The sequence below is a fragment of the Macrotis lagotis genome, chromosome X (assembly GCF_037893015.1).
Source record: "Macrotis lagotis isolate mMagLag1 chromosome X, bilby.v1.9.chrom.fasta, whole genome shotgun sequence".
Classification (NCBI taxonomy): Eukaryota; Metazoa; Chordata; class Mammalia; order Peramelemorphia; family Peramelidae; genus Macrotis; species Macrotis lagotis.
The window spans coordinates 612253071-612278613 of NC_133666.1; the positions used below are offsets into that span (position 1 = coordinate 612253071).

Sequence of the window (25543 nt, forward strand, 5' to 3'; positions counted from 1 at the left end):
TATATGTTACATGATCACTGAGGAGGGAGGGTGATTAACCTCCAAGAAAGGGGAGGGGTTAACAGGAGCCTTGCCGGGTCAGAGTTACCACCAAAGCCAATCCAAAAGCATCAATAGCTTACACAAGAAGCAGTTAAAGCCAGCTATACAATTGAAAGCAGGTCTGCTGTAGAATAATCTTAAACTTCTGGTATCTTAGAGTCTACTTTTTCCAAAAATATTTGCCATTTTAAAAAATTATTCCTGTCTTTGAAAGCTAACAAGATCAGGCTTAAATAAGTGTCTTCTCAGTAAACAGGAAGGCTCACCTCATCTGACTTTAAAAGTTCGGTACAAATTTCCAACAATTCCTAGGGTATTAAAAAAAAAAAAAAACCTTAACATTTGGTTAAACTAGTTCATATGCTGGACCTGCTTGATGTGTGGATTGAGAATTTAGGCTCTGCCACAAAAATTAAACAGAACATTCTCAAACAATGGGCAGGAATTATGCAAATAAAAGTCCTGCAAAAGTACCACAATTCTGACATGTTTAACCCCCTGGGCCTCTAAGCAGACTCCACTAGTCTTGTGGAAACAGAATAAATGATAAAGTAAAGCATTTAAAAAAAACCAACATAAAAGAAACGTCAATTTAAAAGGGGAACCCCCCCCAATAAAATTGTGGGTCCTTGTCTTTTTTGTGCCCAATGATGAAGCCAATGTAATTTTTAAAATTTACATTTCGGATATTGTTCCATAGTTATGTGGTACATTAACTCCAAAATCAAATGTGTTTTAAATATTTAAAAGTCAGACAAATTTTAATATCCAAATGGATAAAAATTTTTACAGGATAAATTAGAAGCACCAAAAGAAAATTTAATAGTTAACAGCTAACATTTGGGTGATAGTTTTTTTCCTTAAGCTAAAAACTAGGTGGAATCAATCTATAGTTCTACTTATAATCCTACAATAGGACTTTTCCAATCCACTAGCTTTTAAAAATCCAACTTCAGGTACAGTTGGCTTGACATTAAATATATTCATATGTTTAAAGTAATCCATGTTTATGATAAATATTTTAACTTAATTTTTCGTAAATGACCACCTTTGCTAAGACATATAATTTTTTTTTCTATTAAGGAGGTTATATCTTCTACCCTTTGGGGTTTTCTTCTAATTTTCAGGACATGGAATTTCCCACACAGTATTTTAAACAAATATGCCCCAAATCATGGCTGGAACATAACCAGGAAACTTATTATTTCCTTAAAATTTCCTTAAAATTTTAAATGAAATGAAAAAAATTTAGGAAGTTGTATAGTGATACTACATTTCTGACTGGATAAGTATAAAGCCATTTTGTCATCATATGGACTACAAAGACTTGTCTGTGTTACTCGGACACTAAAGGATGCCAACTTTAAAACCATGAGAAAAAAATTAGGAAAATAAGTTTTCATTCTATTTTAAATAAACCATCAAATACTGTTTCTTGAAAACTTCCAAAGAAACAAAATGAAAAATTATAAACATAAAAATGACATAGCAAGGTTAAACAAAGAGAAAGAACAAAAAATAAAATAATATTTACTTTTTTAAACATTTTAGCAACCATGAAAGAAGTCATTAGATTATAACTGTAAATTCTTTTCTAAATTTTATTTTTCTCCTGTTTTAGATAATTTCTTTAAAAAAAATCTTAATAGCCTTTTGTATGCCAAAATACAATTTCAAGAAAATAAAAAAAAATAGATTTTAAAGTTATTTATACCTTTAGCCCAACATATTGGAAATGGGCTACAGCCGCTTTTCTCCATATAGATAGCACCTGCTGGTTTCAGGGCCTGTTGGCCAGCCAGTTCCAACAACATACACACAATTGTATAGAGAACAAGCCAGGATTCAGCATACAAAGTCCCAATTCAGTGCTCCAATAGTATTTGCTCCTGTAGGGGGGCTGGAAAGCTAATCACTTGATTGCATTCAATCCACAAGCAAGGCTAAGCTTCCCCTACATTAGTTCCTGTTTGGATAGTTTGCATCGAAATTTGGTAGGTATCACTTCTGTAACATTTTCCAGCAGCAGGAAGAATGCTTTTCAATTACAGAATCTTCTCATGCGTCCGCAATTTGAAACACAGACCATCCTTGCCAGAGTGAGCTACTGAACAGAATGCAAGCAGCTAGTAATGTGACCGTGTGGGTCTGTATTCCTAGATTCATTCAGGAAGGGAGGGAGGGAAAGGGGAAGGAGGGAGAAAGGGGAGGGAGGAGAGAGAGAAGGAGATTAGAAAGCACCTTATTAATATGCTAATCTCACCCTTCTGTTCAATTCACCCAGCAGACTCCTGTTTACAAAACTGACAGCCTATTCCAAAATTGAGTGAGCTGCAAATCAAGCTTGACCCAGGTCAGGTTTGAATATGGCTCTTTAAGCCATTTTTGTTGTTATTTTCAAATTCTTGCCTCTAGCATTTTACCAAATCATTCAGATGTTAGTGGAGTTTAAATAATTATCCTGATCAACAATTGGAAAAATAAAAGCTAAGCATATCTGATACTAAATATTTTGTCAAAATGACACTTTCTCCATAAATGTAGGTTAATAAAAATGAAAAAGCAAAAACTATGGCAGCTACATTCTTGTTGAATAAGAAATCTGATAGACTGAAGACATACTTTTTCTAATCTCCTAAAGCAAAATATGATTGCAGGATAACGTCATATACAGAATAAGTCTGTGAAATTTCCTCACCATCAGTACCACAGCTAGCTCCCCCTTCTAACATAAGACAACTTACTTTTTTCCACTCAAACTGGGGGAAGACAAAGGTCATTTTTAAAAATGTAACTATCTAAAAACATTCCACTTCAGTTAAAAAGGAATAAATGACTTGGAACTTTGTGTCCTCGTTCTTTAGATTTATGTGATAAAAAGTCATACTATGTATAGTAAATATATATGCCTGATTCAAGGAATATCAGTGAAATTATTTTTGTTTAACATAAGCCTACAAATTGGACAAGAGCTTATATTCTAGGAGCCTGTAAGCAAGTCACAAAATCTTTCCTTTCAGTAATATCTCTGCATCAAGGTATCACAATAAAAGTACTGTCAAAATGAAAAAGAAGACAGTTAAATTGTTTATTCCTTAACTGCCAGATTTCTTAAAAGAAAGTACTGATAATACTCAAGAGGACTTTAAGAGAATAAATTCGTTAATGTTTGCAAAGTACAGTGACAACAAAGCACTTACAGAAATTCTAACTAGAGGATGCTCACAAGCTTGGCCAAAGTTGCCAAACATCTGCTTTATTTTAAAATGTGCATGATTAGCTATTCTTGACCATGGTTTTGTCCTAGCTACTGTGCCTTCAAGGCAACTAACACTAGTCAGAGGTGCAAGTGACTTCTAATGGCCCAGTGAAAAGGCACCATTTGTCAGACTGAACTCTGGCCTCTGACCTCAGGCAGCTCTGGTGAGTGGTAACAGAGAAACAGCAGGCCAAGAATTAAGGAGAAGAAATAAGCAGATGGGCGGTTAGTGTACTGACTTTTATCAGGCTTCTCTTACTAGTAAGTAACAGAGGAAGGTGGTAATTCTTGGTCTTCAAAAGATCCTTCCCACTATCAGAAGAATGAAGCACTGAGAGCAATGATGCAGAATGGGGATGGCTGAATTATCCCAATGAGAACAGCCTGCTATCTGATTTGAACTGTTACCTGTGCACACAGTTCTGATAAACCAGGCCACAGTCAACCTAATTTGGAGGTAATTTAGGTCCTGTTGTTAGAGGCCCCCACAGAGCTGGCCCCAGTTGGCTGAGAATCAACCAATTGGGCCCCCTGCTGAAGCTACAGCCCCAGGACACTAAAAACAAAAAAGGCAACAAAATGACTGGAAAGGCAGGTTTGCTCTCTCCCAACTTGCCTAGATACACAAGGTCCAAAAAAAGTCTTGTGGGTTTTAAGAAGCTCATAACTGCTTTAAGGCTTTACCCTATTTATGCAGGATCTTGCTTAAGTCAGGTTCAATACAACAACCTTGACCAGGTCTTTACTTCTCTGGATAATGTGCATTTTTTTTTGTTTTATCTTTATTCCCCATAATTCCCAAGTAATGGGAATTTAAAGAAAACTAGAAAAAGGAAAAATGATTATTTACATTAGTGATGACAAACTCAAATAGAAATGGGGACCACTAACCCATACATAAGGTTCCCTATGACAGCATACTGACTTAGTTTTAAAATGAATTATCTGTGTTTTATTTTATTTTTATGTATTCTATCAAATATTTCTGAATTCAATTTTAATCTGCTTCTGACCACTCTCAAGAATGTTGTGGGCTATCTTTTCCTAATCTCCAAAGAAGTAATTTAATAAATATTTATTAATATATAAAGTAAAATAAAAACAGATTAAATGCATGCATTCTCTGCAAAATCTTATGCAACAAAGGTTTTAATGTCAATTCTTAGGATAAGGTATTTTTGTTTGTGGAGACCTGCTTTCAAATCCAGCCTCAGACTTTTATTAGCTATGAGACTCTGGGCAAATTCCTTAATTTCTGTCTCAGTTTACTCAACTATAAAATGGGAATAATAATAGCATCTATCTCCTGGCGTTGTTGTAAACAATGCAGTAAGTGCTAAAGCACTTCTTACAGTTTCTAACATATAGTAGGTGCTAAATAAATGTTTGTTCCCTTTTCCTCAAATCAGAAACACTCAGAGTTCCAACTCAGAGTTGGAAAAGATTTCCAAATGATAGTAGATATAATCCTGAATATGTAACCTTGATCTCAAGAACTGGGTTTGTACCTGGGCTTGATTACTGAATTAGCTGTGTGAGCTTAGACAGGTCACTCGTCCCTATGAATCAAAACTCTCCTGTTAGTAGAAGGGAGATATTGTAAAATCTACCTGCTACATTAGTTTTTAAGAAAATACTCTATAAAGGAGATAGTACTCTAGAATTGTGCTACCACACTGGATCGTACTTGCTTTTACATATATGCTCTTAGTTGAACCCAGAGAGAAAGGATAGTTATTATTCCCATTTTAAAAGAGCTATAATTTTATTGAGCTATTTTGCAATAAAAGGCTACCAGGAAAGAAGTCAGCAAGTCATCCATACATGACACGAACATACAATCCCTTATCATACTCTCTTTTAAAATACAATTTAAAAAGTAAAATAAAAAGCCTGAAAACAGTGAAAAAGTATTTTCTATTCATACTGCCAAAGTTAACTGTCTATTAGTATGCCTAAGTATCATGAACTAAGTTCAAAACCACTGGGGTTTTTTGAGTTGGAAAGGAAGAATGTCCTTCCATTTTCCTTGGCACTTACATTAGCAATGATGTTATTTTTCTAATATTAACAATGTCCAAAGTTACCTTCTTCAAGACAAAAAAAAAAAAAAAAAGAAAGGCATACCAGATATTGGAAGTCAGCTGGCTGAATACCAAAATTAAAGGAAAAGAATGTAGGAGAAAAGAATATTATTAATGAGGATAGAAATTAAAATTACATCTCATGATGATATTTATGCATTATCTACATCTAAGTACAAACTGCAACAAAACCTTATTTCTGTCAGTGGTACTGCTTTTTATCAAATATCCCAGGTTATAAACTTTGATCTCCTGGATTTCTTCCTACTTGTAAGATCACTCCTCCATCTCCCCTTTTAAAATGTATGTCATTCTTTTCCTTAGTGTGGGTATCCCCACAAAGGACTGTCCTCAGTCCTCTTTATTCCTTACCATCTGTAAACAGCTGATTAAGAAATTTATAATATATCACCTGAGCTTCAGGCCAAGCTTTCAAACTGCCTAATGGGTATAATTTGGCTATCCTGCTGACCCTTCAAATTCAAAATCTCTAAATCAAAGCACAGTCCCTAATGCTATTTCAGTTGATGGCACTATAGCCTTTCCCAGTCAAACAATTAAGTCTATCAGGCACAATGCTGGGTATACAAAGAAATGCAAAATATGGTCACATACCTCAAGGAGGTCACAGCATACAGGAAAATGATGGAAACATCATGCAAACAAATTTGAATAAGCAATATATATTCAAGATCAATTAGATATAATGCATAGAATGAAGGCACTCGTATTAAAGTGGGAAGAGGATTATGAGTAGTCAGTTTACTCCTTCAGTCCAAAGAGACACTCAGTCAGTAGAGTTCATGCTAATTCTGATCCATCACCTGTCACCAACTTTCCATCCATATTGCTACCAACTCTAACTGTATTGCTACCAACCCTAATTAAATGTATCATCACAGTACCTGACATACCAAGTATTTAAGAAGGAGTTTACCTTAAGTGCTTCATCTATTCATCCAATCTCTCTTTAACACAGTAAGTAAAATCATCTTTCTCAGTTTTCTATTAAGAAATAATTCAGTGGCTCTCCATTTCTTAAAGTATAAAATATAAGTGCTTAGCTGGACAATAAAGACATCAGTTGAACAATTTGGCTTCAGTATCCCTTTATGCTTGATTCCATATGATACCCTTTCACATTTCAGTCAAACTAAAATATAAGTTGTTCTACAATATTTTCTAGTATCATCAAAATTGATTTAAAAAAATGACAGCCATCATAAAATTTAATTACATAGGACCCAAGACTAAAATATGGAAGAATCATGATGGAGGATCTGGACAAGATCACTGTAGGTACAAACAAAAGTGATATCAGAGTTTAATACAGATCAACTGGACAGAAAGAAAAAACAGGCAGAGTCAAGGAACAATCACAAACCTGGAATGAAGGCAGAGTTGTAATGGAAACTTCCATTATTAAATATATATGTACACATGCCTAATACATATATTTAATAATAATAAAAAAATTTATACAGAGATATATAAATTCACAAACCCATATATATATATATGTGTAAATTCATATACACACACACACACACACACACACACACATATCTATCTCTGCAAGAGCTCCAAAACAGAACTAAAAATTTTATGGCTTTCCTTAGCATTAATTTTATACTATGAAAAAATAGAGAAATGAAAGGAACTTCCATTCTTGGTTCACACCAATCAGAAAGACATGGTGTAAATTGAAACGATAAGAATACTAGAAACAAATTATCAGTTCAATTTTAGAGTTACAAAGGAAAATAAAGGGAGGCATATTCTGACACACACACTCACCAAAGTTAATAGGAGAGATTTCAAGTATTTCAATGAAAGAAAGGTAGGAACTGAAGAATTAATAATTTAATAAATGAAAATTAGCCCAACAGGGATGTTCAAAAGAATGAAATTTTGAAAAAGACATGAAGTAGAGATGAGCACAAGTGCAGGTAAGAGGATAAACAAAAATAAGTCCTATATAAGTTATAGCTCACCATGTTTAAACTGATAAGGAAATTAAGAACAACAAAAGGATCATGGTAGGTTATATCAGTGGGAAAAGAAGATCAAAGAAAGGATAGGTAGGACCACTACTCAAGGTGGCTAAGATGATCATAACAAAGGAGAAGACAAAATAACTGAACTCTGTCACCATTTTCATTTTCCTCTGTCAAGAAGAATAATATTCAAACTGAAAAGGATAAACTATAACAGATAACTGGACACTGATATCCAAGCAAGGGAGAAAAATAGCAAGCTTAATAATGCCCTTGATGAGCTTAAATTAACTAGGCCTAGGAAAAACTATTCTTTACCAAAGTACTGAAAGAATCAATGATGCAACTGGAGTGAACAAACAAAACCGAACTGTTAAAAGGCATGGAGAAAGGCAAATATTACCAATTTTTTTTTAAAAAAGGAAGCAATTAGAATATACAAATTCAAAGACCAGTGAATATGATACTTGCAAAAATCCTAAATGAGATGTATAAACATTGACAGTTATCTCAGTCCTCATCCTTTTTGACTTCTCAAAGGTATTCAGAAAAGCAGTCTTAATCTTTCCTCGATCTTCCTCTTTACCAAGATAAAAACTTTAAAAATATTTTCCTAAGCTTTTTTTTCCCCACCAGCTTCAAATTATTCCGAGTTTTAGCACTCCTGAGGCTATTCATTCAGGATTGTCAAGAAGTCAAAACTTTTATATATTCATCCTCACTATTTTTCTTGCTTCCATTTTCTATAGAAGTCTTTTAAGAAATCTAACTTATTTGATTTCCCTGTGCATCTATATAACTATCTCTTGGAATGACAAATTAAGCACTTCCTCAGCAGAAATGTGTCTTTTTTATGTCTTTAGAATTTCACTCTTGAGAGTTCCTGATGTATTTTGAGGCTTACTTATACAGTATGATTTCCCAAATTCAGGAATACATTTCAGATTATTCATTGCTCTTCTCTTCCCGGTCCCATATCCAAAGCTGGAACAATTTCTTCCTCCTTCAAGTCCCCACTATTACCAACAAAGAAACAATGGAATTTGATTGTTCTCCCCTCCACCCCTAACTTTCATTTAAGCCATGTTAATTCTTATTATAATCAAAACTAAAAGACAGAAGAAAGTTGTTTCTTAATGGAAAAATGACCACCAATATCTTCAACAAAGAAATTTGCAGAATTAAATTAAGTGTATATTCCAAAAGGCAACAAGTAACATCATTTTATAGAATATTTGGTCATTTGACCTTGCAGTACCTCTGATGACCATGACAATAAGGTCAACATGACAACAGATACAAATATTCCACCAATGATCTATAACAGATGAAGAAATGGGGAAATTCTATCTGTCTATCTGTAAAACATTCTACTCTAAGTGAATTCAATACAAAAGTGGGTAAAGTGAAGAATAAAAAAAATAGGATTTTATTTTATATAACTAAAAAGATCAAGAAGGCCTTAAGTCTACACAAGTTTCATGCTAATATATCAAGAGTGTGTGTGTGTGTGTGTATGTGTGTGTGTTTATTACACACACACATACACACACACTCAACCAAGGAAAAGTAATTATCAAAATCTGTGTATAGTGTGATCAAAAAGAAAAGAAGGAAATATGATATGTAATTACATCTCTAGTCTGACCTAATTGAAAAAGTAAATAATACCAAAAAGTATTCTACATCCTACAAAGGTATAACAGATAGAACTGTCACAATGAGAAGGTCAAAATAATTTTTAAAAGCACCTCAAACTTCAAATACTCAATCTGCTTGCTAAATAGAGAGGTGATAAAGGCCAGAACTAAAGTAATAACTGTTGAATGGAGAGAAGGGGTATCATGTAGGACATGTTGTGGAGGTAAGACTAGACAACTAGTAAAAAGAGATAAATCCAGGAAAATAAAGAGATTATGAACCTGAGATATTAGAAGGATGATAGTGCCTCTGATTTTTTTTAAGAAGTCTGGAAAAGAAGAAGGTTTAAAGGAAAAGATTATGATCTCTTTTAGACAAGTTGAATTTAAGTTGCCTTTGAACACCCTACCTGAAACGTCTAATAGGCAGATGAAATAAATGTATAAATGAAGATCATAAGGGAGATTATAGTTAGATAGATAGATATGGAAATCATCTTTATCAAGATAGCTAAATCCAGAAGAGTTGGTAAGGCTACAGAGAGAATAGAGACTGAAGAGAATAAGGCATCTAGGACATCACTGGTAACTTTAGGAAAAGCAATTTCAGTCAAGTGATGTTTGAAAGTCAAACTGCAAAAGGCTGAAAATTTACCTATTTCTGTATAAGTCATATCATTACCTATAGTAGCATGAGATCCTTGAGAGCAGAATTTTTTTTAACTTTTGTCACTTTCTCCAGCTGCTAGCAAAGCATATGTACAAATCGTATGTACTCAGTAATTATACTTTGTCCTTCATTCTAAAAGACCATGATATCAGGAAGGTGATGTCATGACAAGTACATGAATTGAATTTGAGCAAGGGGAGGCTGTGCTAAGTCATCAGCCTCACTTTCTCCTTCAGAACCCTCTGGGTCTAGTGGCCAGATATTAATCAGGATGACTGGAGATGGTCCAAAATGTGAGGCAAGCAGCAGAGTTAAATGACTTGCCCAAGGTCACATAACTAGGCTGGATTTCAATTCATTCTCCTGACTCCAAGGCCATTGTTCCATTCACTGTGCCACCTAGCTGCCCTATGTACTCAATACATTCTTACTCAAACAACAGTACTTGCTTCACAAGGTTACTGTTGGATTGAGAGGCAAATTGAGACTTTCTGTAAGGATAGAAAAAAGCTTCAGTGTGAAATAGTGATTTCTAGTCCCTAGATAGGGAAGCCCTGGAGGATTTTTCCAAACTATGGCAGTGAGTCCAGGAGAGTGCTGGAGGTAGAGAGTAGCTCTGTGTTCGTGCAGGAGTGGGGTAATCATTTCTCCCTCATCATTCCCAACAACTGATATTGCTCATAGCATACTGTGGCCAAGATAGTCATCTAGTAGAAGATACTATATATCCAGCAGGGGGTAGAGAATAAAGAACTAAAAGTTTAAAAAAATTATGATCTCTGGCAGCAAAGAAGAGAGATAACTGAAATAAAGCAAGAAAGAGCTGACTGAGGACAAGACCAAGGAACCCACACAAGTAACTCACAAAGCACATAGCAACAAGGAGGGAGACAGTTGGGTACTGTAGTGTATAGAATGCTGAACAGAGAATCAGGAATCCAGTTTAAGGCACTCAAAAAGTCACTTAACCTCTATCTGCCTCAATTTCCTCATCTGTAAAAAATGAAAATGGCAGAACATAACTCCAGGGTTGCTACAGGAATTCATAAAACACCTTGCAAATCTTCAACTATTATGGAAATGTTAGCATTAAGAGCATGAAATATCACTCTGGGGCCTTGCAAGTAGTGGAGATTTAAGGTGCTTTTGGTCATACATATCCCATATTCCCATCTACATTGCAGCAATTTGTGGGAGAGTTTATCCCAGCTTTAGAAGGAAGATATTCTGTCATCTTACTAAACTGATTTTGATTTGAGCTGTGTCTCAATTGTTAGAGATTATGAGCCATAGTTTTCTGAGCGAAGACCCACATAATAATGGTCATTTAACCAAAGGTGGCAGTCATCCTCTTGGAGGACCCAATCTTTGGTATAAGTTGAAGAGAGGGAAGGCTCTACTACAGAGGGCATTTCAATAGTATTACCCATTTTATTACTCACTGATATTTGGTAGTTCCCCAAAATCAATGTATAAAAAAGTATATACTGTCTATGAACAACATTCATTTGGATTATAAATTCAGATATATTAGTTTAAAGTCATATTTCATTTAGTTTAAAAGGTCACCTTATGTTAACAATATTATGATAAAAATTTTCAGTAAAGAGAAACTAAGACAATAAACTTCTGAGCATATTCAAATTATTTTTTTTAGGTTTTTGCAAGGCAAATGGGGTTAAGTGGCTTGCCCAAGGCCACACAGCTAGGTAATTATTAAGTGTCTGAGACTGGATTTGAACCCAGGAACTCCTGACTCCAGGGCAGGTGCTTTATCCACTGCCACATAGATGTCCCACGTATTCAAATTATTAACAAAGCTAGGAAGTGCCAATAAATAGGAGCTAAGGCTCCTAGGTAGACAAGGAAAAAATCAACAAGCAGAGCAACTTTTTCATAGATTTACACAGATACTATTTAGACAGGCTTCTCTTCTGATTGGTTGGTGTTGCTTATATCAGTTTTTTACCAGGTGGAATAACATCCTAATGACTAAGATGATGTGGAAAACTAAGGTGGGCAAACAATCTAGGACTAGAATGATTCATATTTCCTGCAAAATTCCATAGCTGGTAATTTTGAGGAGGTGAAAGTGGAGAGGGGGAACAAGGAGGCTTGTAGTTTACATGGTAGTACTTAAGGATAAGTTTGGAACCTTTGTGATTGGAAAGCACAGAGAAAAGGGGAACTCAGAACAAGACACCTGGAATTGTTTTCCTCTGTTGCTAAAGTTGTTGGGCAGCTTGCAGGATGTGGGTAGCAAGCTACAAAGGTGAAGTAAGCAACTGGAGTTAAAAGCTTAAAGAAGCTCAATTTCAGACAAAAAGAGGGGCCCAATTAATACACAGTAAATTGATCTGCACAATGAAGTAGAATGGAAACCTTATTAAGACTCAATTAGTTTACCATGTACATATGATTAAGCAATGTTAATGATCTATCAATTTCAATTCCAAAATTCCCCCCTTTTGAGAATATTCCCTCAATAAATCACTCATGTTATTAATCAAGGATTCATATAATTCACCCTAATTTGGCAAAAGCAACAATTACAAAAGCAAGAAGCAGCTGATTAAAAGAAGTTTGGCTCATCTTTCTCAAAACAACAATCTAATACTTGCTATCATTACAGTCAAAAGTCAAAAAACAACTAATGTGAACAGTATCTGAAGGATGCCATTAATCTGTTATCAAAAGTACTGTGGTAATAGGGACCTGGAACTGTGACTCTGATTCATTTGAAATAAGATGACAAACCTAACAGACATCTATATCTTAAAATAGAAGATGTTGAAAAAAAGCATATATTAAAAGTATTCATGAATAGTCCAAAAATCCTTTCACCAATGCTAGTCAGAAGTAAAGCTGCCCTTCTCAGGTAGTTTAAAGTCCACTGGTTTGTTGAAAGTTCTTTAACATACAAATCCAAAACTCTATTTTGTCTGTTCATAAAACAAACGTGTCTCCAACCAAGCACAAGTTCTAGACTAGTCAAATATGAGAATAAAAGCAGTATTATATCTAGAATTTATCTACTCCATCTTTCCAACTCCATTTGCAAAACCCACAATAAACAAGTAAATTACAAGCCAACAAGTCTCCACTTTCTTTTGCTACCAAATTTTCAGAGGATGCTTATAGGAGTAATTGGTCTTTTAGAGGTCTGCAATACAGATAAGATGAAAATGCTAGCACAATTTTCTTAAGAAACACTTTTGCAACAAAAACAGCTGTAGCTAATTACATACTAATCCAGCCTCTTTTACAGGGAACCTGGCATAATGGCCTTAAGACCATCAGGCTTCATCTGATAACAATTTACTTTCATCTATGATCAGCAAGTGTACTAACCCTTTTTGAGGGCAGTCTCATCTGGTACAGAAGCATCAGCACATGAGGTCAAAAAGAAATAACTGAGGTAAAAAAAAAAATAACTGAGTTAAAGGGGGTAGGGGGATTTTTTGGTATTCTAATCTCAATGTAAATGTAATTAGCATCTTAATGTCTCATATGTCCCATTTGGGATTGTTGTCTGGTCTTTTCTTGGACATTTTTGAAGCAAGTCGCATTCTTAGGGTCACTCTGGAAGGTGCATTTCTTTTTCTTTTTTTTTTTTTAGTTTTTTTTTTTTTTTGCAAGGCAAATGGGGTTAAGTGTCTTGCCCAAGGCCACACAGCTAGGTAATTATTAAGTGTCTGAGGCTGGATTTGAACTCAGGTAGTATTCCTGACTCCAGGACCAGTGCTCTATCCACTGCCCCACCTAGCTGCCCCCATCTCAGGGTCACTCTGAAGAAGCTTATCCTTGTAGATCAGTCTCTCTGGTTTCAAGTAATTGACAAATAGCAATACTTAATACAATTTTAAGATGTACTCTAAAGTGTGCTTAAAAAAAGGAAAATTGATGATTCTAAGTCTTAAATATAAATTATCAGATGTAGAAATGTTATGGTTGATGCCCTGATTATGGAAACTGCCGTTGAAAGAAAAAAGGGAGGGACATAAATATAGCAATGTCAAAGCTGTCAGACTGACTTGACAAGAGCCATAACAAAGGAAAACTTCCTTTAGTTCATTTTGACAGCAGTTAAGAACTCTAACAGTCAAGTTTGTAGGAATTCCATAAACAAAGTTTCAAAGTCAGACTCAGATAGATGTGAAAATTCCATGGTCAGAAATGAAATAACTTGATGGGGAGCTAGGTAAGAGGATCATAATTTCACCTTCACAAGGTTATCCTGTCAACTTTCTAGCAACGGCAAACATCCAGCTGTAGTAGTCCTCAAGACTGTAGCACATGGATCATTTAAAAAGTGGACTACTAGCTTTAGGTTCTTAATTAAACTTAAAATCAAAACTGAAGAACTATATGAAGTAAATGTCACATCATTTTCACTTCAAATAACAAAATTTCAATATTTACAGATTAGGAGCAAAAGATCACTGATCTGTTAATATCTTTCCTTCAATATCTGGAGCAGACATATTGATTCAAACAGTAAAATAAAGACTCAAAAAGACAGAAAGTAATATATACCCACTCCTCAAAATGATGTATAAAAGATGTATAAAAAGACATTTCTTTTTGTAGTGGTCAAATAACACCCAGAAATAAAAAGTTACAAAGCTAAAAAAACACATAAAAACTAAAAGGTCATAAGGTAAAAAAGCCACAGGCCACCGAGCACAACAAAAAGTTCAGTTTCAAAGATGAAATATAATTCCACCTGGGTCTTCTTCATCAAATTAAAAAAGGAAAGGGAAACCTTTCAGATCTGTGAAAAATGCCTACCCAGTGATGAGGCTGTGAACAAGAGGAAAATAAACTAAAATAATTCAGTTTAGGCACAGACATGAAATTGTTCCAAGGGGATTTACACTAAGGTTGGACACTGAAAGGGGTCTCTAAAAAAGAACAATGGCTAGGACTTTGGATGACCAAATAGCAGACAAAAACTCCCAACAGCTTGACAGAAACCAAATGCACACCTAGCATCAGTGAAGAAGGTTATGGTTTTTCCTTTAGCAAGGGGACCTACTTGGAGAAGGGCCACATGTTCATGAGTGTGAGCACTGAGATTGGATGGTGGCAAGACTGCACATAATAATCATAATCAGAAACCACACCAGCACTAGTGTCCCTCTAAAAGAAGATCCCTTGGAATAGAAAAACAAAATTAATCTTCAGCAAGTGTGTCTAAAAGATCATCTCAGGATTATTATTCAGCCATCTCCACAGTTGTACTATGTATGACTCACTAAAAACTGGGAAATCAGGAAGCAATGTAGCAGGATTAAGGGTAGCACCATCAAGTTGAGATGGGTATTTTCTTTACCTAGCAAAAAAAACCAAAAAAACCCTTCAAATATGACAAGTGTCTGAGCAGAAAAGACCTGAACTGTAGGGCAAAGTAGAAGAGCCTCAACTTCTTGAGGACTGTGCTATTAAGGGAGCACCCAAAAGTAAATCACAAACCTTCTCTATTGAAAGAGCTATAAAAGGTAGGCCTGTAGGCAGGGAAGAGTACCAGTAACCACGTTATCCAGCTGAGCTAAATAATAGGTAACTGGGTCTATTTGGGTCAGAACACCAGAAGTCAATCTTCTTCATTTATCAACAAAAAAGAGTGAAAAACTTACTGTAATCTGAGAATCTCAATGCAAGGACAAATGGGGCAGGCCTTCTGATCGGCAAGGGCAGCAAGGTGCTCTGCCTCAAATTGTTAAAGGTCCGAGAATTTGCTCTTTGAATCCACCAGTAACCCATCACTATCCAGCTGTCTTAACAGCATGGAGGCAGAACAGCTGCTAAAGAACATGCATGAGTTTAAAAACGATAATCCGGGCAGCTAGGTGGCGTAATGGATAAAGCACCGGCCCTGGAGTCAGGAGTACCTGGGTTCAAATCCAGTCTCAGACATTTAATAATTACCTAGCTGTGTGGCCTTGAGCAAGCCACTTAACCCCATTTGCCTTGCAAAAACCTAAAAATAAATGAATGAATGAATAAATAAATAAAAGAGACAATCCACGAGCTAGCAGACAAAATGAAACCAAGATACTTTGGAAGTCACCTCTGGACCCTGGGTTTGGAGAACACTGATGGAAGTGAAGAAGTTGATGGCTGTCTTCTTGACAGATTTCAACAATGGCTGCTGCTAACAAGAGATCATCACCAGAATGGATGCCTTGAAGCTAATGGAAACTAGGTTGTGAGATCTGAGACAATAAGATGGAGTATCCACAAACTCCTGAGGCAATCAAGTACAGGTCCATTTAATATTTTTCCAGGTGAAGGCAAAAAAGGTACTGAACATTTGGGTAAATGGAATTACTAACAGCACTGAGTACAAATCTATCACCATAAAACAGGTAGCCACACAAGGAGCTGAAAAAACAATAGTAAATGGATTAGATACTCCTGGATTCTAAGTATAATATAAGCACTGATTGTGCATATCTCCTGAACAAAGTGATAAAGCAGTTTTACCATCAGGGTTCATCTTAGGTTTCTTAACAGACAAAAGAGGGGGATTACAAGGAGATTTTCACCAAATAAAAATATCTTGATGTCTAAGATAGTCAATAATAGGCGAGATTCCTTCAATGACCTTTCTAGACAGAAAGTATTGAGGCATAAATGATGGAAGCCCTCCTTTGGTGATAATAGTAATTGAGACAGCAGATTTTAACTGTTCCCCATTGGAGGATGAAGTGGACCATAGAGGATTAGAAATGCTAGACAGAATACAGGGAACTTCATTTACAATGAGAAAGAGTGGGTGAACCTACTTCACTGGGGTCATCTGGAAAATTTGTCTATACAGGAAACAAAGAAGAATCATCTGGGATGACAAAGGGTCATCAGGAAAATATGAAAAAGTAGCTCATAGTTTACATAGATGATGCCCTAACAAGTTATCAGAGACTTTAGGCATAAAAAGAAAAGAGTGTTCTAGAGAGAGGATAACTATCACTATCTTGAGAGACAGAATGGTAATTTATTGGGGTTCACATTCAATTCCAATTTTCAGAACCCAAAGAACTACAATAGGGACTGTGCTTCTTCATTAAAACTGAGCTAGTAGGGGCAGCTAGGTGGCACAGTAGATAGGGCACCAGCCCTGGAGTCAGGAGTACCTGGGTTCAAATCCAGCCTCAGACACTTAATAATTACCTAGCTGTGTGGTCTTGGGCAAGCCACTTAACCCGATTTGCCTTGCAAAACTCCTAAAAAAACAAACAAAAAAAACCCTGAACTAGTAGTGCCAGTATCCATAGGGCAATCATGGAACATGTAACCAATTCTGAGAGTTACAATGGGTTTTCCAATGCATGGGGAATCAAAGACAGGAATGCCTGGGGCAAGAACATCTGGTTCAGCAAGGACAAAAGAATCTGTGACAGAATCTGTCTGTGGACCTTACCTTCCCTCTGAACCTTCATATAGTGGTCCTCTCCTGAGTTACCTTAAAACCTATGAGCTTTGCATCCTGTTAAGTCTCACTTCCTTTTAAACAGCCCCCAAGCAAGGTGTCCCTTCTTATGATAATAAAAACATTCATGTATTTCATAGGTCCCTAGAGAAATATGGCAAGGGGCAGACCTCCATACATCAAATTAAGGAGTCTCTAGCCTTTAACAAGGTATAATTTGCTAGATTATTAGGGTTCCAATGTGAGTCTTATAAAAGTCAGTGAGGAAGGACCCCTGGGATGGCAGGAGTGGCAATTTTAGGAACTTCTCTATTTACAACTTTTTAATGTTTGCTTTTTTCTCCTGGGGAGAGCATGGTCTCTATTAAATCAGTTATATCTCCCCAGGTAGAGTTATAAGCTCTGAATAGGGGCTTGAATTGGATTGTAACATCTGGAAGGTACTTAGCAAATTTGTGAGTGTGTTTCTTCCATTCAAAAAGGTGGGAAGGACTGAAAAGTAAATGGTGCCTAATTGGGACTAGGGCTTCAATAATGTCAAAAAGTCAACAGGCTATCCCTCAGTTTCACTGGAGATTAAATGGTCCCTGATAATAAAGGAATATTTTGTAGGAGCAGAACAGGAAGGAACAGAGGTGAAAGTCAGAGAAAAAGCAGCAGTTGATGGAGATGAATAGCGAGAAAAAGGTCCCATGGAAGATAATGGGCTCATTAGCCAGGGCTGCTCAATATTCCCAATAGTTCATTTTGGGAAAAAAATTATTCAATAGCCAATCTCAACTTTTTTGATATACAAGAAACAAAAGTACCAAATTATGACCAAAATAGTCTATCATCTAAATCCCCAGGAGTCATAGCTCATATCACACATAATTTAGTGGTATTTTTTGTCATTTCTGGTTGAACAGAGTTTTCCCCAATTTCAAGATGTAAGAAACTTTTCTAGAGGTGATCCTATTGGAATGCTATTCCTGGACCTCATAACTTCTCTTGAGGTGTCTCAAAGAAGAATATCTTATTTCCAACAAATCCCTAAACAAAATGTCCCCCAAAATCACTCTTGCTGGAATTTTCCTGAGATGTCTGCCATGAGATCCCTGGCAAATCAAACAAAAGGAAATTTCTATGAGAACACTGTCATATGGAACTTCTTTGAGATGTCTGCTACTAGAAACCCTGTGAAGGAAGTCTCCCAGAATGTTTCTGGAGTGAGTCCCTTATATGTCAGAGAATCCCCCAAAATATTCCTCAAAGTACTTAAATGTTGGCCTTAACTAACTGAAAATGGGTTTTTTCCCCTAAACTATGAAAAGTGTCCTGGATTTTGCCTGGAAAGAAATTGGCAATACACTGAATTAAAAGATACTACTGATTACAAAATGTACTTTGAGCCTCACTTTTACTTTCCTTTTTGCCAGAGTTTAGAAATTCAGTTAAAGGAGGAAGTTATTTGGTATTGCAAATTTTTCTTTTCTTTTTAAAAATGTATGAACAATTTTGAGGCCCTTCTGTCAATCTTAATCCTGCTTATATACAAATTGTTTAGATGCCTCAAAGATTTTCCTATATGTAGGAGAAACTGTCCTATTTGCAAGAAGGATTTTTTTTTGTTCCTTGGAGAAGCAATTGGAAGAAAAGATGTTCAATCTGCAGTAGATTTCTTCTATTGGTGTTAAAGATTGTTCTACCTGTGATTAAAATTCCCCAAATCCCCCTTCCTGTTGATAAGATTCTTCCATTTAGGGCTTATTACCTTTGTTCACAGAAAATTTGGCTTAGGCCCAAGGTAAAGTCTGTCCTCTGGGGCAGTCCGTCAAAAAAGAGTTCTTCTGGGAGGCAGTCCCAGGGACTGAAAGCCCTCACTTGGCTCCCATCTGGGATGCCAACTGTCATGATACAAATCTGTGATAAAGAGAAACTGAGGCAATAAAGTTCTGAGCATATTCAGTTAATTAACAAAGATTGAAACCGACAATAAATAGGATCCAAGGCTCCTCAGTAGCCACAGGAAAAAACCTGACAGGCAGAGCCATTCTTTTAGAACATTTATACAGTTACTACATAAACATATTTCCCTTTTGATTGGTTCATACTGTTTGCATAAGTTTCTTACCAGGTGGACCAACAAGCTGTAACTACTGTTCTCTAGAAAGTTCAATGATGGGTAAACATTCTATTGCTAAACTGACTCATACCCCTGGAAGGGTTTCATGTTAATACTTAGGAATGGATTTACAATGTTTGTGAGGACAGCAAGGTGGTGCTATGGATAGAGAACTGGGCCTGGAGTCAGGAAGATTTCTCTTACTGAGTTCAGCGCTGGCCTCAGACACTTATTAGCTGTATGACCCTGAGTAAATCATTTCACTCTGTTTGTTTCAATTTCTTCACCTGTAAATGAGCTGGAGAAAGAAATAGCAAATCACTCCAATATCTTTATCAAGAAATCCCCAAATGGGTCCATGAAGAATCAGAACCAACTGAAAACAACCGAACAATTAAAAATTAGGACATTTGTATTTGGAAAGCACTAAGAAAAGAAAAAACAGGAATGAGTTCTTATCCTCTGTTGCCAGGGTTATCAGGGAGATTGCAGGTCATGGGTACAAGGGTAAATAGGCAAGTAAAGTTATAGGCTTAAGGGGACTCAGACTCACAACGTCCAACTAATATATAGCAGATTGATAAGTCCAATGAAAGAGTGGAAACCTTCTGTCTCAGCTTACCATGACCTAATGATCAATTTTCAGTCTCACAAGAGTACTCAAAGGACAGAGAATATAAATTTCTCTTGTTCACCAGATTATCTATATCACAAATGAATTGATATTCAACATCACCACCATCCAAAGTCTCTTAAAACTCAAGAGATTCATAACCCTTAATCAAAACCTAGAAAGCAACATATTCACTATAAATTTTGTTCTGGGATTTGACATCAAGAAATATATCAATATCTGAAACTACTAACCTCTCACCTTACTCCTAGCTCCTGATAAAGGAACTCATTTTGGTTTCTCTTCTTTCTAAACACTGCCCCAGAGAGGTCTTAAACTATATTTTTTGCCAGCTTTTAACATTAAACACACAGCTTCTGGGCCAGGTTTTTTGGTTGTATGGTGCTATGCTTATGATTCACACATGTTCATACACAAACACACACACAGATACACACACATATATATATATATGTATGTATATATATATATATATACACACACACACACACACACACACACACACACACATATATATATATAGACTCAACCTGAGAATTTCAGAGTGAGAAGGAAACTCAGTGACTATCTAATTGAATCCCAATCTGAAAAAGAATTCCCTCTATAACATAACTTTAAGTATCCTTAATAGCATCTACTGAAAGACCTCTAATCAGGGGTAAACTACTGCCTTTCAAAGCAGTTTATTCTACTTTTGGATAGTTATAATTGTTAAGAACGGCAGATTTGAACTCAGGTCCTCCTGATTCCAGAGCTGGTGCTCTATCCACTGCACCACCTAGCTGCCCCATTGAGAACTAATTTTTTAATGAGAATCATTCTGTTCCTATTTCTATTAAAACTCAACTCCTGAAAATGTCAATCAGCCTCTAAAGGGCATAGCTGAGGTCTGAGTGATAAGATTTGCTACTAGTCTTCATGGCACACCCACGGGGAGATCTAATTTTTGTTTAACAGAATTCACTCTGGGAAAGACCTTGCCTGGAGTAGGAACCTGAGTTCAGGGTAACCCAGCTCAAGGAGAAAAGTTGTTGGAAAGCTCTAGATACAAAGGACTTCCTCTGGTCAGATGTGTCCTAAAGTTGTTGAGTCTCAAGGTCAAGAGTTTTCAGTAGGATTTTCACTTGTTGGGGAATTATTTCAGAAGACACTTAAGGCATTTCAGAGTTTTGGGGATTTTGGTTACTGAAAGAAATCACTGATCTTGATTGATAACTAGTCTAATTAATAAACTGATAATTACTAAAAACTCTGTCCCTCTGGATTTTCATTCATCTCATCTGTAACTTAGAGACATAGAGACTAAGTCTTAGTAATCACTTATGGATTGACTGATCCCCACCAATCCCTGCTAGTCAATGGTCAAATATGTCCCTTCTTGTGGGCTTTCTGTGAACTAAGTACAATGTGGGAGAATGTAGATTATGGAGTTACAGAGATAAAAAAGTCTTCTGACATCATTTAGTCAACTCCTTTGCTCCTATTCCAAAAGAAGATGATGGAAGAAATGACTTACACATATAAGTGACCTCCCTTCTTTGAAGATAAGGAACCTGAAGCTCAGAAAGCTGGAATTATTTTTAACCAATTATTAAAAGAGCCTTCTAATTAATCTCTCCTTCCAGTCTCTCCCTTCTCCAATCCATAACCAATAAAACTGCCAAAATGATAACATTAAAGCACATATCTGACTTTGCAATTCCCTACTCAAAAAATTTCAGTGGCAACCTTACAAAAATTAAACAAATGGCAGAAACAAAAATATCTTGGTTAATCAGCTGAACCTAAGAGGATTGTCTGAAAAGTTAGCAACATAAGTTTTAGGGTAATAAGGAATATATTAAAGGTAAAGTTTTTCTTCACTCTATACATTATACAATTTAAGACCAAAGATCCTGATTCTAAAGTTCCAAATTCTGGAAAAGTCAATCTACTCAATATTAAAATAAAGCCTAGATTAGAGCTGACCTGGCTGGTAATTGGAAGCTGACTACTTCAAACATGTCTCAGTCTATTAGGTATTACCAGTCAAGTCCCAGACCAAGGAAGACCATGGAACCTAGTAATTTAGTATTAGATACCACACCCTATCCATCTATTGCTCAGATAAGAGAATGATAAATCAAATCAATATTACCAATGCTTCTGTGAGGGACATGAAAATCAATTGCACTATATCTACATTCAAAACCCAGGTGAAAGAATCTTAATCTAAATGGGATAAATCTCCTGACTAGTATTTCCTGTTCTATTATACCCCTTCATATCAATTCCATCCCTCCCATGTCCCTATTCCACTCTATCCTAGGTAAACTATCCTTGCATTAAGTTCTCCACTCCACTGTTAACAAAGATAATTTCATATTGGAATGGCATATAGAGAGAGAGACATAGAGATATAGATATAATAATATGTATTTTTATTATGTTACATTGTGCTTCACCTCCTGAAACATATACATATTATTTAGAGTCACATGTGGAACCCAGGTAACCAGGTTCATAGGTTGTAAAATTAAGGAGTCTTCAGTTTCCTGACAAGAGAAAAGAAGAACTTAATATATAAAATGAAACATATTTTTGGACATAACCAATAAAGAAGAGAATAAATGTTGATTTAAAAGAAAAAAGATAAAATTATGGAGTTGGCTAAATGATGTCAGAAGTCCTTTTTTTATCTCTGTAACTCCATAATCCTACATTCTCCCATATAGTACTTAAGTTCTTAGGAAGAGAAGGAATAAGGACAATCAGTCCCTGAAAAATTGAAAATAGTCATAATAAACCATAGCATGTTTTTCAAATAGTTTACAATACTGTACAGAATAATTTGAGCTATTTATACTTTTACTTAAAACTTAAGTAAGATTTAAGCATACAAAAGCTTTACAGTAGTCAAACAAATCAAAGAAAATAGATTTAATGTCTGCTATTAAGATTTAACAAATTAATCAACTAATAACACTAGAATGTGTATTCATTCTTCCCAAAAGATTTCTCTCATAAGCACTAATGATACTGGCTGTGTCCCCTTGAGATAAGAGGCCCAATGGGAATACTGGCATCATTTGAAAAAAAAATATTAGTAGGAGCTTTGGGATTTCCCTTTTCCTGATAAGCTCCTGAGAGGGAATAAAACACCAAGATTCCAATCATAGGACTGCTCTCAAGATTGCATGGGAATATGGCACCTTGCAATTTGGTGGAGATTAAGTGTTCTTTGTCCTCTCATGAGGACTACCACCCCACCTCCTCACCCTAATTACTCCTAGGGTAGAGTTAATCCACTATACTAGTATTGCCCTGCAAGGCTAATAAAACATTGTGAGGTCATTATTTCCAGGTGTCTCTCCTTCCTTGTGGAATCTAAACCCACTGACAAGTTTAGCCAGTTTAGTTCATGTATACCTTACAATTTCTATCTAGCTGAGTACCTTGCACAAATTAAGAAGAATGAGGCAGCAGAGAGAATATTGTACTTATAATTAATAGCTTGGGTCCAAGTTCAAATTCAAGTTATGCCTTTTATTAATCCCAGGAGAATGGGAAAGTTAATCTTTCTGAGCTTTAGTTTTTTCAGCTGCAAAATATAGACAATAAATAATGCTTGTACTACCTCAGAGGGTTTAATTTTTAGTGGGATTTTTTTGGTGAGGAAAATATTGTATAAAGGACTACATGAAAATGAACAATATATAAATATTCACTAAAAATGATTTTAGAAAGTATGGAAAAAAGGGCAATAAAGAGCAGCCAGGAGGCTGAAATGCTGCCTATTCTTATCATATGAAGATCAACTGGAAAAACTTCCCATGTTGACCTTGAAAACTTAGGGGATACAGGACAGATGTCTTCAAGTAGGTCACATAGAATAAAGACTACTTGTGTTCCCTGAGAGAAGAAAAGAGCAAACCAAGGATGTTGAGGGCAGGGGGAGGGAATTGGCCCTGATAAAAGATCAAACTTCATAAATATTAAAGTTATTTAAAAATCAAATGGACTGCTTCAGGAGATGCCTTTCTCACTGAAGGTCTTCATACAAAAACTGAATTATCACTTATAATAAGATAAAACAAGATGATAAAAAGCATTTTGCAAACCTTGAAATACTATGTAAATGTGAAGTGCTATTAGTGTTGTATTAGGTAGGACTTTTGTTCTGGTTTATCTAATTGTACTAAATATATTCTGTGATACTGAAAGGTAAATAGCTAAACCAATATAAAACTAGTAGCACTTCTAGGTACCTCAATCCCAAGTTATATGCCATTTAAAAATTTTTAACACAATGGAATTTATTGCCAAGTGTCACAATATCTTCAGATTTGACTTCTGTCAAATCATTCTGTCAGATCATTCTTAATCTGGAAGAATGAATATGCTACTCCCTCTCCCTCAAAAGTTAATGGTATAATAAAAACTTCCATTTCTACTATATTTATATAAAATTTGCAAGTTACTTTACATAACTGCACTGAGTCTTGAAATAAACTTATTAAGTTGGGAATTACTCTAAATTATCTCCATTTTCCAGGTGAAAAAACAGATTTCTAGCAATGAAGTAATTTCTCCATTATCACACGTCTTGACTCCAAGATAAACATTATCCACTGCACCACAGCAGTTCTCTACTTTCAAAGATGACATCAGGAAAACATTTGAAAGGTTTTTAATTTATAATTCTTAGCTCTATAGAAAAAGAAAACACATAGTTTTGAACCCAATTTTAACCCAATTATTAACCCAACACAAAGAGTCACAAGCATATTATGAATGTTCATTAGAGGTAACAGAGTATCATCAAAAGAACATTAGATCAAGAACCTGGAGATTCAAACTCAAATTCCAGCTAGATCAATGACCACCCAAATTACCTAAAAGCAAGTTAATTGACTCTTTGCTTCAGTTTTTGTCAAATGAAAATTATAATGCCTTCTCTGATTTCATACAGACTCAAATATGCAAAAATAATTCAAATTCATGTAAAAAAGCTATTAGAAAGGCAACATTTATGTGCTATTTCTTTTTCATATGAAATACAAACACTAAAAATTGTATTTATTAATTACCCAATTAACAACTGTGAGATATTTTAAAAAGGAATCCATGAGAACTCTTCAAAATCTGATGTTCTTTAATTTTATAATACTGTGAAGATAATGAAGTTTTTTTTTTTTACCATCATTAATCTAACCAAGCAGATGGTATCAGATGGCAAAGACTCAGAGAGATACTTTGTACCTTTCCCTTCTAGAGAAGTTTATTCAAATTCTAAGATAGGGGAGTCAACAAAAACTAAGACATGTACATCTACTAGAAGTTATTTCCACCAAAGCTATATGTTATATTGCTCATAAAACTACTGTGGAGTGACTATCCATACTCTGTATATTTCCAATCAAAATGAATAAAAAAAGAATAACAATGAAAAGTTAAGTATTTTAAGCCACATGGAGAGTGGGAAGACGACTCAAAATCTCAAAATAAATCTTCATGGAAAAAATTTTTAAAAACCCAATATGCATTGAAATGAAGTAAAAAGGAATGGCAGCTGAAAGGCCATTATTTCTGAATGCCTAAAGGACTTCATCAATTACTTTCCAATTCTAAAAACCATACTATAAAAAATGCATAATCCTTTATGAACTGGGATACAAAAGATGTTAAAGAGATTTCAT

General features: G+C 35.4%; 1 protein-coding gene across 7 annotated transcripts in view; it reads right to left on the reverse strand.

Annotated features, from left to right (window-relative positions):
- Window positions 1-25543, reverse strand: part of PTK2 (protein tyrosine kinase 2) — a 420621-nt gene that overhangs the window by 297654 nt on the left and 97424 nt on the right. For 2 of the 7 annotated variants that reach the window (XM_074202735.1, XM_074202736.1), the window contains exon 1: window positions 1757-25531. The exons of 4 other annotated variants lie outside the window; for them this stretch is intronic. In XM_074202735.1, the coding sequence (XP_074058836.1) occupies window positions 1757-1856 (100 nt within the window). In that variant the 5' untranslated portion in view covers window positions 1857-25531. Of the gene's footprint in view, window positions 1-1756; window positions 25533-25543 lie in introns of those variants that run through there. One more of the 7 variants, XM_074202744.1, reaches the window with a different exon arrangement.